The sequence below is a fragment of the Aotus nancymaae genome, unplaced genomic scaffold (assembly GCF_030222135.1).
Source record: "Aotus nancymaae isolate 86718 unplaced genomic scaffold, 86718_ANA_hifiasm-v0.15.2.pri h1tg000030l, whole genome shotgun sequence".
NCBI lineage: Eukaryota > Metazoa > Chordata > Mammalia > Primates > Aotidae > Aotus > Aotus nancymaae.
Genome location: NW_026988443.1, coordinates 8,708,093 through 8,721,570, shown reverse-complemented (window position 1 = coordinate 8,721,570; position 13,478 = coordinate 8,708,093). Strand labels below are relative to the sequence as shown.

The following is a 13,478-nucleotide window of genomic DNA, read 5'->3' as shown; positions in this document are numbered from 1 at the left end:
TTTATACATACCTTCTTTGGAAGGAAGACGACAAACCCTCCGACACATGGACATGAATGCGTACAAATATTTCTCCAAACTATCATCAGTTTTCTTATGTAGCCTAGCCATAGCTCTAAATTTTGTCCAATCAAATTGGCCTCTGTCAGGGTCAAAAACGACTCCAAATGTAGATACAACCCTATAAAAGTCAGCTTCTTCTCTTCTTGTCCATCTATTTTGAGTCAGATTAAAGAAAAAACCACACTGTCACTAAAATTAATATTACTAAATATAATGACTATAATACAAACTTAAAACATTTCAAGTACCCAACATTATAGAGTTAAATACAAGTTTGCTGCCTTAGAAAACATTTTTAAATGCTAGTTAACTCATCTATCCGACCATACTTTTTAAAAAATGTTTACTTTTTTTTTTTTTTTTTTGAGACGGAGTTTCGCTCTTGTTACCCAGGCTGGAGTGCAATGGCACGATCTCGGCTCACCTCAACCTCCACCTCCTGGGTTCGGGCAATTCTCCTGCCTCAGCCTCCTGAGTAGCTGGGATTACAGGCATACACCATCATGACCAGCTAATTTTTTTTTTTTTTTGTATTTTTAGTAGAGATGAGGTTTCACCATGTTGACCAGGATGGTCTGAATCTCTTGACCTCGTGATCCACCTGCCTTGGCCTTTCAAAGTGCTGGGATTATAGGCGTGAGCCACCGAGCCCGGCAAAAAATTTACTTTTAATAGTTAATGGACATGTGCCTGTGACACAGCTTCAGGGGGTTCTGATGATGTGTGTCCCCAAACATACTTTTTAAAATTTACACTATTCCTTCAGACAATAATGGTGTTTTGTACTTTTACTATGTGAGAAAATAAGCACAGGATACAAAATCATGTAAGATGATCCTGCTCTTCAGGAAAAAGATGAAATATTTTCAAACACATTTATAGTATCAGGTAGTATCTTATATTTGTGTGAGTTAAATAAACCAAAAGTTTTAGGAGAGCACGGAAGACAGAAGGATCAGTTCAGACTTGACAATCAAGAAATGTATCACAGAGTAAGTAGCATTTCAGATTGGACAAAGCTAAGGTTAGGGAAAGCTAGGAAGAAAGCACAGAGTAAGCAAAAAGGAAGTGCTCCATATTGTAGGGGAAGGATGAGGATTCCAGATTGACAAGGATATGGCTTATTTTGGGGACAAAGCCAGATAGGGTTTGGGTCAGATTATGAAATGCTCTAAATGCCTGGGTAAAAGTAAACTCTTTCAGTTGAAAGCTCCTGATACTTTGAGATTGTAATATTACCATAATGCACCATAGATTTGCAAACCTCAGTGCATGTGTAGAATCTTTTCCTTGCTTAACTCACAGGATTGTTGTGTAAATTGGGAACCAGTCAAGACATTAAATCTGGGTGATAAGAATACAAATAGGAAAAACGATTAATTGAAAGACTACCCAGGACACAAAAAATATGACAGAGTGCCCACCCTCAAAGAATATACAATTTAGAAAGACATAGAAAGGAAAAGATGAATGTCATTACAATATCTTATTGTGACAAATGAGTAGTTTACTTAGATGAGTTGCTACGTGAGTACAGATAATAGAGAGAATACTGTGAGCCAGACTGGTTAAAAAAAATTAATAGAAGAGGCCAGGTGCAGTGACTCATGCCTGTAATCCCAGCACTTTGGAAGGCTAAGGCAGACAGACCACTTGAGGTCAGAAGTTCAAGACAAGCCTGGCCAACATGGTGAAACTCTGTTACTAAATACACAAAAATTAGCGAGGCATGGTGAATGCACACCTGTAGTCCCAGCTACTGAGGAGGCTGAGGCAGAAGAATTGCTTGAACCCCGGAGGTAGAGGTTGCAGTGAGCCAAGCTCGCACCACTGCACTCCAGCCTGGGTGATAGAGGGAGACTCCATCTCAAGAAAAAAAAAAAATTAATAGAGGAAATGGGCCATATGCTGAGCTCTGAAGGATGGGCTATGTGTGAAATAAACAGGTAGCAAGGGTGTTCCAGGTGATAGAGACAATATATGCTAGGGTATGAAGTCAAGAATAAGGGCACTCTGGTTGAGGGAAAAGAAGCGGATAAAATTAGAAATGCATGCTAAAACCTAAAATGAAGAGACCTTCAAACTTAGGCTTAAGAACCTAACACTTTTTATCTATACTAAATAAGGAGCCCTTCAACGTCATGATAAAAGTAATATTTTAGGAAGATTAATCCAGAATCAACAGACGGAGGGGAAAAGATGGTCACAAATGGTTTGTCATTCTTCTCATTAAGTGGTATTTCCCTTTCCCCTAAATCTCGACAGGCCCTGTGGCTTTTTCTGACCAACAGAGGGTGGCAAAAATGACATTTTGTTACTACTAAGACTGGGTCATAAGAAATCTGCAGCTTCTTCTGCCTTTCTACTTGGAATGGTCCCTCCTGGGATCTGAGCTCCCAGCTGGCAGCTAGCACCAACTGTCAGCCATATAAGTGAGGCTACTGTGGCTCTTCTAGGTATCTCAGAAACATAGCCAATAGCATACAAAGCATAAGAAGCACCTGGGTCAACTCACAGAATCGGGAGAAATAAAAAATTAATGCTGTTTTAAAGCATTGTATTTTGGGGTAGTTTGTTATGCAACAATAAATAACAAGAACAGTGTATTTACAGAGGTAGTAGTATTTGAAAATTATGACTAAGATAGCTAAAATCTTAATTGTCAGACTAAATTTTAAGTACGATCAATGTGCTGCAAATGAAACAACAAAAGAACCATATATCTTCCAGAGAACATCCGAGGACCCAGGTAACAAGGAGGTCAGGTTATGCCAAATACAGCTATTCCTTCCCATATACTCTATTCCTTTTAAGAAGTTAAAGCTTGTGGAATGAGAGAAGTTTGCCTGTCTTTTTAACAAGGTTGCTTGCGATTTGTTCCCTTTCACTTCAGTAGTTCCAAGGGTTTGTCTTCTGAATAAAGGAATGTATGCTTTCCATACATTTTTATGTTTCATAAAAGTCTGCAGGTAAAATGTAAAATACAATAGAATGGAATTTAATGAATATAAACTTTTGTTCTATTGATAATTCTTTTCTTTTTCTTTCTTTATTTTTTTTTTTGAGACGGTCTCACTGTCACTCAGGCTGGAGTTCAGTGGTATGGTATCGGCTCACTGCAAACTCTGGGTTCAAGTGATTCTCATGCCTCAGCCTCCCAAGTAGCTGGGATTAAAGTTGTGCACCACTACACTGACTAAATTATATATTTTTTGTAGAGACGGGTTTTGCCATGTTAGCCAGGCTGGTCTTGATCTCCTGGCCTCAAGTAATTCACCCGCTTCGGCCTTTCAAAGTGCCGGGATTACGGGTGTGAGCCATGGTGCCCAGCCAAGGATTCAATTCATGAGTTTGGTCTACAACTTCACTTTTGTGTTTCTGTTTTTTGAGACAGTCTTGCTCTGTCACTTAGGCTGCAATGCAGTGGCACAATCATGTTTCACTGCAGCATGCACCTTCTAGGTTCAAAAGATGCTCCCACTTTAGTATCTTAAGTGGCTAGGACCACAGGCATACACCATCACACCTGGCTAACTTTTACATTTTTGTAGAGATAGGAGTCTCGCTTTGTTGCCGGGGCTGGTCTTGAACTCCTGAGCTCAAGTAATCTTCCCACCTTGGCCTCCCAAAGTGCTGGGATTATAGGCATTAGCCACTGTGCCCAGTTATTACTATTATTTTTTAAATACCTCAGTGTTCCTAAACATGACAAAAAATGATTAAAGTATGGTTAGTAACTATAAGACACAATAACTTTTATAAGTTTTACCATACTTACACATATATAAATGTGTGAGTATATGTGTGTATGTGCACAAAGTGGTTTGCTTTAACATTCTATGTATGTTTTCCACAAAGCATGATAATCGTATGCACGGCAGACAGGCTTTAGAATGAACAGCTATATTCAGATATAACATATTAAAAATTTCGTGTTATTGTCTTACCTTTGCTGTCTTTCTATCTTGGCTGCCATTTTAGGATTAAGAGTGGCTTCCTCATAAATAGGCTGCATTACACTGGTAGGCACCAAGAAAGTTGGTTGTATCTGTTGAATTTGTCTGTTTTTATTAGTACGCTGGTATGCAGTGATGAGACGCCTCAAACGTGTGGTTAAAGCTGATTGAGTAGGCCAATATACTTTATCACCCTCCATCAGTTGACCATCTATAGTTAAATAAAAATGTCAATAGTAATAATAACTAAACAAATACTGTATGAAGCTCACAAAAGTAGCAACTTTACTTTAAAATTTTTAAATTCAATGTGATTATGTGGGGGAAGAAAGCAACCAAATTTCTCATCATAAAAGCTTTCTTTTAACAACAGCTATAGAAAACATTACAACACACTTTAAGAGCACTTCAAAGGAGGTAGAATACAGTGGAATAAAGACTTGCACAGCAAATACAACTCTTGCCTGTCTAGGTATATATCATACTGGCTGGCAAACACTTAAGGCTTAAACTTAAATAAATTAAAAGTCAAACTGAATCCATGAGACGTTGCATATTGTAACTTCTTTTTTTTTTTTTTTTTTTTTTTTTGAGACGGAGTTTCGCTCTCGTTACCCAGGCTGGAGTGCAATGGCGCGATCTCGGCTCACCGCAACCTCCACCTCCCGGGTTCAGGCAATTCTCCTGCCTCAGCTTCCTGAGTAGCTGGGATTACAGGCACGCGCCACCATGCCCAGCTAATTTTTTTGTATTAGTAGAGACGGGGTTTCACAATGTTGACCAGGATGGTCTCGATCTCTTGACCTCGTGATCCGCCCGCCTCGGCCTCCCAAAGTGCTGGGATTACAGGCTTGAGCCACCGCGCCCGGCCCTTGCATATTGTAACTTCTTCCAACTGAGGCCTCCTATAGTAAGTTTATCTCAGTTAAATTAGAATTAAAATGTTTTAAAAGTCATTGGGAAAAAACACTTTTAAAATTTAAGATGACAATGATGTGACTTGTAGGTTTTATACATCTACTAAGTGTAGTATCTAATGCTCTATTTCCAAGGTGTAATACTATAATTATCTATACCATAATCAATCTGTAATCATTCATACTAAGCAAAAACTACTTTTTCATTCCTAGTTGAACTATGGCAGGGTGAGGCATTGTTCCTCTGGGATGCCGGTGGGTGTGAGTGTACCCCTGTGACAGTGTGTTTCTATCTTGATATCAGAAGGAAGTAGAAGCAAGACCTGGCACAGAAGAGCTTTGTAGAAACTAGGTGATAAAGAATGGCTCCTAATGTACACACAGAATGACAAAGAAGTTGAAAATATTATGGGATCAACACTTTAATGATGATATCTCGCAAGTTTAATAATCAAGTCATAAACATCATTAAAACATATATTCTATAAAAGCTCAGTGAGTCACTGCCTAAAGATTTGTAACAACTAAAAGTATTGTTAAATTTCCAGTCAACTAGTATGTCCTATAATGATTACAACTGCAGTTAATTTTTATATATTTGAAACATTATAAAAGTATAATCCTTTATTGATCTCATAATAGGATTTACATGTGAATTTATAATAATACTAAGTACAGAAGTAAGTGCAATTTACCTCCATCTGCTATAACAAGATCTCCTGGTGAGGAAACATCATCCTTTTAAAAGAAAATAGAAACTTGTCACAGGGTAATTGGGTCAAGAGATATATAAAAAAGAAAAGAGAATCAAACTTCTTTATATAGAGAGCTTTTCTTCCAATGAAATTTTAAATAATTAATTTAGCAAGAATAAAACTTTTAACTGCTTATTCTCAATTCTTAACCTTTCACACTTCTCTACTGCTTTTGATAATTAGACCAGTCATTATTTACTAAAAGTATTTTCTTTTTTATGATTACTGTTAAGCTAGTTTTTTTTCCTCCAACCTTCCTCTAACTATGAGTATGCCCTAGGTTTTATTGCTATACCAACTGTGTTTTTTCCCCTTTCTTATACCAACTCTTAGATAACTTATTCATTTTCATATCTGGTTATCAGGCAACCTACAAATCTTTTCCTTTTCAGCCTGAAGCAGTTTGCTTATGCTGTAGATCCAGTTTTTGTCAACAGAACATCTTTAATTAGGTATTCCAATACCTTATATTCATAGCTTTAGCAATTTTACATCAAGAACGACTAGTTTCAATTGTTGTTTTAAAAAAGCCTGAAGTTAGAATCGTAATTCCTTTGTAGGTAACTCTTTTTCTCTGGTTGCTTCTAATATCTTCTTTGTTTGGTGTATTGTCAATTTCACCATGATGTTTCTTGGAGTTGACTTGGTTTTATTTATCCTGCCAAGATTTATTTTATTTCTTGAAACTGAGGATTCATGTTTTCATAATATCTGAAAAATTATCAGCTCCTATCTCTTCATAGTGCTTCTTTCTTATTCTCTCTAATCTCTCCTTCTGGAATATCTATTGGATACATGCCAGATGTTATCATGCTATCCTCCTGGTTTCTAAATTTTTAAAATACATATTCCACTGTGTTGGTTATTGATTTCAGTCTCTTTGCTCCAAATTTATTGCCTTTCATATTTTTCTTTTTTTTTTTAAATTTGAGACAGGGTCCCACTCTGTTGTCCAGGCGGGAGTGCAGTGGTGTGAACACAGCTCACTGCAGCCTCAACCTTTTGGGCTCAAGTGATCTTCCTGCCTCAGCCTCCTGAGTAGCTGGGACTACAGGCACATGTCATCAGGTTAATTTTTAAAAAATTTTTTGTAGAGATGCAGTCTCAGTATGTTGCCCAGGCTGGCCTTGAACTCCTGAGCTCAAGCAATCTTTGTTACTTGGCCTCCCAAAGTGCTAGATTACAGGTGTGAGCCACTGCATCCAGCTCCTCTCATAGTTTTTGCCTGCTCTAAGAAAATAGTTAAATAGCTCTTAAACAGCTTTTCCCATCAGTCAGCATGATATAAAGCTTTGTTAGTAGAGCAAACTGGAGAGACGTTGTAGGAGGAAAAGGGTTTTACTTCTTAGTTCTGGTGAGCACCTCCATTGCTTAGTTCCCAGAGCAAGGCCATTTCCCTAGTGCCCAGCTCCCACAGTTTGAGCAGTTTCTATTTTCTTTGAGATGGGTCTTGCTCTGTCGTTGAGGAGTGCAGTGGGGCAATCTTGGCTCACTGCAATCTCTGCCTCTTGAGTTCAAGTGATTCTCCTGCCTCAGCCTCCCGAGTAGCTAGGATTACTGGTGCCTGCCACCACATCTGGCTAATTTTTGTATTTTTAGTAGAGACAGGGTTTCACCATGTTGGCCAGGCTGGTCTCAAACTCCTGACCTCAAATGATCCACCCACTTTGGCTTCCCAAAGTGCTGGGATTACAGGAGTGAGCCACCGCACCCAGTCAATTTGAGCAGTTTCTTTAGCACCTTTGGTCAGCAGCTTTTCCCAGCAACCTCCCCTCTTGGGCAGTTTTATGAGTGGAATGTTTCCAGTGAGATACTTCCACAGGAAAATCTTCCTTGGCAACCTCACAGGGCAGATTTACAGCCAGTTTCAAAGGGTAGATTTTCGGCAACTTTTCTGCCATCCAGTGAGACATGGTTATATCCTCCTACCAAAGTCTGGATCTTGGCCTGGTAGGGATGGGACTCTTCCTTCGGCACTTTATCTGAGCCCTTGGAGTGGTAGATGCTGCTTTTATATGCTGTTCCTACATTCTTTAGTGTTCTCTTTACTTTTTACTAATTTATTACTAAATTAAAATTAGTAATTCTTTACATTTACTTTCCCTGTTCAAATTACTATTTGGATTATCTTTCCTGATTGGTCCAGACTAATCCATTATGCTATACTGAATAATTTCCTCACATCTGTTTTCCAAATCATTTCTTCCTTCATGAACTGTATCTAATCTGCTTTTCCAGGAGAATGTTTAACCTGTTTTTTGAGTTTTACATATCAATAAATGTATTTTCCATGTTTTTCTTTCTCTCTCTTTTTTTTAGAGATGGGGTCTCATTATATTGTTCAGGTTGATCTTGAACTCCTGGGCTCAAGCAATCCTCCCACCTCACCCTCCCAAAGTGCTGGAATTACAGGCGTGAGCCCCACTGCACTCAGCCTTTTCTCACTTTTAAAGTTAAATATCATGTTTTAGCACATCTTCCTAGTATTTTAAAATCATATCTTGTCTTTTGTTCCTGGTTCTTTCTTTAATGTCTTTAATCATTTAAAAATTTACTTTAAAAATTTCAATAGGAATTTTTAAATTTTGATACATATATCAGAAGTTCTCAGGGGTCTAATCTTGTTCTTTATTGCATGCTAATGTTCACTCATGGTAAATGGTTTCTCATATATTTCTAAATTTTGAATTTTTACTTCATTTTATGGAGGGTTTCATCTTCAGGACTCATGCATCGTCTGGGTTGAACTGTTTCTTTCAGGTGCTTTTTGTTTTTACCAGGCACCCTAGATATATTACCAGTCAAGGACTGATCCTTTTTAATATTACACTGAGGGCTCTTGGACCACACAGATAAAGTAAAAGACAAACCATGAACTCAAGAGAAGGCAGGTCTATGGTTACAAATTCTCAAAGGAAACAATAATTTTCTTACCCAAAGCCCATGATGAGATAAATTTCCTTGTTATTTCTCTGTGCTGTTTGTCAGTAAGTACTGGCCTTTAAGACTCCTGACCTTATACAGGATTTTGGTTCTCATTGCCCACACACTGGAGCGAGCCTTGTCTCATGCCCTTAACAAGGCATCAAGCCCCTTAAGCTACAAAGTCCACCAAATCCTACCTGACAGTTTAGTATCATTTAGCCTTTACCACAGTCTCATAACTATTAGACATTCCTCATCTCTTTTAACATCCTTTTTCACACTCTACAGATTATTTTCTGTACTTTCATCCAATTCTTCTTCCTTTTGACATTCTACAAACAGAGCACTGGGAGCTATGCTTTGGCAACTTAGAATTCCTTGATGGTCTACCCTCTCTCTCAAACCTCTTCGTGTAGGTATCTACTTCTTGCAGTATATCTTTAGTATCTAGTTCTCACTCTGCTTTGGGATTTTGCCCCAGACATAGTTTCTTAGCTCTAAGAAGTAGAGCAGGTGGGAAAGCCCCATTCCATCCACATATCCGAGCCAGCCCCCAATCTTGTTTAGAAGGGGAGATCAAGTGAATTCTGAGTGATTATTTGGGATGTTTGTTAACCCAAGTTGATCACTTACTTAGCTAATCTGAGGAACAGAAGAATTATGTATAATGAAAACAAAAAATGATGCAAAATAAAAAAGCAAACAAAAGAAACCAAAGAATATCTAAAATTGAGAATTTAAAAATATGATCCAATGCATACCTCTATATCATCTTTAAAGATGGCTGGTGCAGGTTTGTATTCTGGATCTTCCACATCCCTGTTAAATTACAAACAAATGCTATAGTTATTGTAATGGATTAAGATTTCACTTGCTAGGACAAAGCCTTGTTGGAGGGTTTTAGTTTGTTTTAAAGGTCAGAGCGAAGTCTATTCTCTAGCCAGAAGAGTCCAAGACATAGCAGGAAGGCTGTTATATAGCAAACAGGGAGAAAGCTAGTTCTAATGTACCCTTACTCGCAAGTTCACTTTTATTTTTATTTTATTTTTTGAGATGGAGTTTCACTCTTGTCACCCAGGCTGGAGTGCAGTGGCACAATCTCAGTTCACTGCAACCTTTGCCTCCGGGGTTCAAGTGATTCTCATGCCTCAGCCTCCCGAGTAGCTGGGACAACAGGTGTGTGCCACCACAACTGGCCAATTTTATGTCTTTAGTAGAGACGGGGTTTCACAATATTGGCCAGGCTGGTCTCAAACTCCTGACCTCAAGTGATCTACCTGCCTCGGCCTCCCAAACACTGGGATTACAGGCGTGAGTGAGGGCGTCTGGCTGCAACTTCGCTTTTAAATGTGTTATTATTAACCTCAACATGTGTCTTACTTTTCTCTTTGGGTAAGAAAAGATAGATTACATAAGGGCTTAAAACAGGTACAGTTGGCCTTTCATATGTGTGGGTTTCATATCTACGAATTCAACCAATTGCAGGTTGAAAATATGTGAATAAAGCTGGTCATGATGCTCACATCTATAATCTCAGCACTTTGGGAGGCCAAGGCTAAGGTGGGAGATCATTTGAGCCCAGGAGTTCAAGACCAGCATGGGCAACATAGGGAGACCTCATCTCTACAAAAAATAAAATAGAATAAAGTTAGCTGAGCATAAGGGCATGTGCCTGTGCTCTCAGATACTCAGGAGACTAAGTGGGAAGATCATTAGAGCTCAGGAGGTCAAGGCTTCAGGAGGACGTGATTGTGCCACTGCATTCTAGCCTGGATGACAAAGAGCAAGACCCTGACTAAAGAAAAAAAAAAGGATCTGCTTTGGGAGGCCGGGGCAGGCGGATCACAAGGTCAAGAGATCGAGACCATGGTGAAACCCTGTCTCTACTAAAAATTAGCTGGGCCTGGTGGCGCGCACCTGTAGTCCCAGCTACTCGGGAGGCTGAGGCAGGAGAATTGCTTGAACCTGCGAAGCAGAGGTTGCAGTGAGCCGAGATTATGCCACTGCACTCCAGCTTGGCGCCTGGCGACACAGTGAGACTCTGTCTCAAAAAAAAAATATGGCATCTGTACTGAACATGTACAGACTTTGTCATTATTCCCTCAACAATGCAATATAACAACTATTTACACAGCATATAACGTATGTATTGTATTAGGGATTATAAGTAATCTAAAGATAGTTTAAAACACACAAGAGAAGGTGCATAGGTTAAATGCAAATCCTATGCAGTTTTATATACAGGACTAGAGCATCCTTGGATTTTAGTATCTGCAGGGTGTCCTGGATACCAAAATCCCCCATGGATATTGAGGAATGACTGTAATAAACATCATCATGTCTCTCATCAACTATAATAGTCTTGCCTTTTTCTCCTCTCTATGCCCCTAGAAGTTTATGAACTCAGTGGCCATGATATACCTGTTAAAAATAAAAAAAAAAGAAGAACCCATCAAAAGAATGGGTGTGGGGTAGGTCCAACCTCTTCCTCGATCACATTCTGTTGCATAAGTGCTAAGTTATTAGTGTATCTTTAGCTCTTTCAGATTGTAAACTCCAATTCCCTTATGGCTGCATCATTTAAAGATAAGTATCACTGACATAAAGTATGCTAATGTTGAATAGAAGAGTGATATATAGAAAATTCATGACTCTGAAACACACATACCCATCCATATAATCATTTGCTCTCTGTTCGGCAGCAACTGCTTTGTCATCAGGTTTTCCCACTCTTTCCAAGAAGCATAATGCTGGGTCTGCTCGAATAGTGTTATATTTTTCATATCCTGAAAACATTACCAATTACAAAAGTAAAAAAGATAAAAAAGAAGAAAGGTATATAAATATAAGCATTCCTCATATTTACAGTGGATATTTCTGGACTAAAGGAACAATATATTAAAATGATACAGGTTATGTATATTTCCTAGAAATTATCACAAACATTAAATGTTCTGGTAATACATATCTACTAAATTAAAATTTCAATTACATTTATCAGTTAATATGAAAAATAGGATAAACTGATTATACACACACACAAACATATCTCACATAAGAACGCTTCCTAAGAGAGGAAGTTGTCTTACATTTACATCCAGGAAGGGTAAGTTAAACATGCCACCCTCCCATGAGGAAATGTGGTGACTGACAGACATAGTTTGGTAGTGTATGCTTTTAATTTTGTATATATAATATAGGTGTTACTGGAATAAAGCTGTAAGTGGAAATCAATGAACTGAGAACTGACAGAATTGTCTTATACATAGAAAGGGATTCCACCTACGTTACTTCTTACTTACCGTGTTTAAAAACTCCAATAAGGAGTGACTTATCAGCATCAAAATCCCACCACTCAGCAGGAACTTCTGAGTGGTCTGGTTCTGGTACCCAAACATCAATGTCACTTTAAAAAAATCATAATATGGCATTATGAATTATTATAAATGAGTCAAAAAGGAGGCAAAAATTTACCTAGCTTTTACAGCATTGTGGCTTTCAAGAGAGAGCTTAGGACTTCATTGTATTATTTTTTTAATCCTTCATAATTGCCACCAATTAAAATTACAAAATTGTGCAATAACAACAAAGATACCACAAAATAAATGAATATTGTTAAGCTCAAGAGAAGAAATATTTCAACAATGCTTACAATACAATTCTCTTAAAGAATCATATTCTTTCACTGATTTTTATTTAGAGACAAAGGGTTCTACTGGAAGTAGAGACTATGTCAGCCAACGACTTCGTAATAATCATCTGGTTTAATTATTTCATTTTGCACATGAGAAAACGAAGGCCCCAAAAAGGGTAAAATGAATTGTTTTAGGCTACAGAACAAGTCATGCCTCCTCTAGACCACTACTGCTAAGAAAACCACACTGAAAATGTCCTGATACAGCAAAGTTTTGATTCATAATTTGATTGAAACACTCAAGTATAGGCCAAGCACAGCAGCTCTTGTCTGTGATCCCAACACTTTAGGAGGCAGAGGCAGGTAGATGACTTAAACCCAGGAGTTCAAGACCAGCCTGGGCAATATGGCAAAATCCCATTTCCACTAAAAGTACAAAAAATTAGCTAGGCGTGGTGGCTCATGCTTGCAGTCCCAGCTACTTGGGAGGCTGAGGTGGGAAAATCTCCTGAGCCTGGGAATTTGGGTTGACAGTGAACCGAGACTGTGTTGCTGCACTCCAGCCTGGGCCATGAGAATGAGACCTTGTCTCAAAAAACAAAAAACACTCAAATGCTGTTTTGATGTTGTAAATAAATAATACAATGCCATAAAATCACAGTATAATAGACTACCAAAAAATTAGCCAGGCATGATGGTACATGCCTGTAATTCCAGCTACTCAGGAGGTGAAGACAGGATAATTGCTTGAACCCAGGAGGCGGAGGTTGCAGTGAGCCAAGATTGCACCACTGCACTCCAGTCTGGGCGACAGAGTGAGACTCTGTCTCAAAAAAAAAAAAAGTAAAATAATAAACCCATAATGATTTGGTAGATTAGTTTTTTTTTTTTTAAATGGAGTTTCACTCTGTCACCCAGGCTGGAGGGCAATGGTGTGGTCTCGGCTCACTGCAACCTCCCCCTCCTAAGGTTCAAGCGATTCTCCTGCCTCAGCCTCCCGAGTAGCTGAGATGACAGGTGCCCGCCACCATGCCTGGCTAATTTTTGTATATTTAGTAGAGACAGGGTTTCACCACACTGACCAAGCTGGTCTTGAATTCCTGACCTCAGGTGATCCACCCGTCTCGGCCTCCCAAAGTGCTGGGATTACAGGTGTGAGCCACTGCGCCTGGCCAGATTGGCTGTTTTTATGAGTAACAAATAACTATAGCACTGGCAATTTTGCAAC

The 13,478-nt window shown here is 38.7% G+C and overlaps 1 protein-coding gene across 13 annotated transcripts in view; it reads right to left on the bottom strand.

Annotated features, from left to right (window-relative positions):
• Nucleotides 1–13,478, bottom strand: part of CHD9 (chromodomain helicase DNA binding protein 9) — a 267,637-nt gene that overhangs the window by 30,808 nt on the left and 223,351 nt on the right. For all 13 annotated transcript variants that reach the window (XR_001106735.2, XR_001106734.2, XM_064383065.1 and 10 more), the window contains 6 exons: nucleotides 11,919–12,022; nucleotides 11,285–11,402; nucleotides 9,378–9,435; nucleotides 5,632–5,674; nucleotides 4,011–4,230; nucleotides 12–214 (listed from right to left, as the gene is read on the bottom strand). Coding sequence is in view for 11 of the 13 variants with exons in the window: in XM_064383065.1 (XP_064239135.1) it covers nucleotides 12–214; nucleotides 4,011–4,230; nucleotides 5,632–5,674; nucleotides 9,378–9,435; nucleotides 11,285–11,402; nucleotides 11,919–12,022 (746 nt within the window). In the remaining 2 variants the exon portion in view is untranslated. The remainder of the gene's footprint in view (nucleotides 1–11; nucleotides 215–4,010; nucleotides 4,231–5,631; nucleotides 5,675–9,377; nucleotides 9,436–11,284; nucleotides 11,403–11,918; nucleotides 12,023–13,478) is intronic.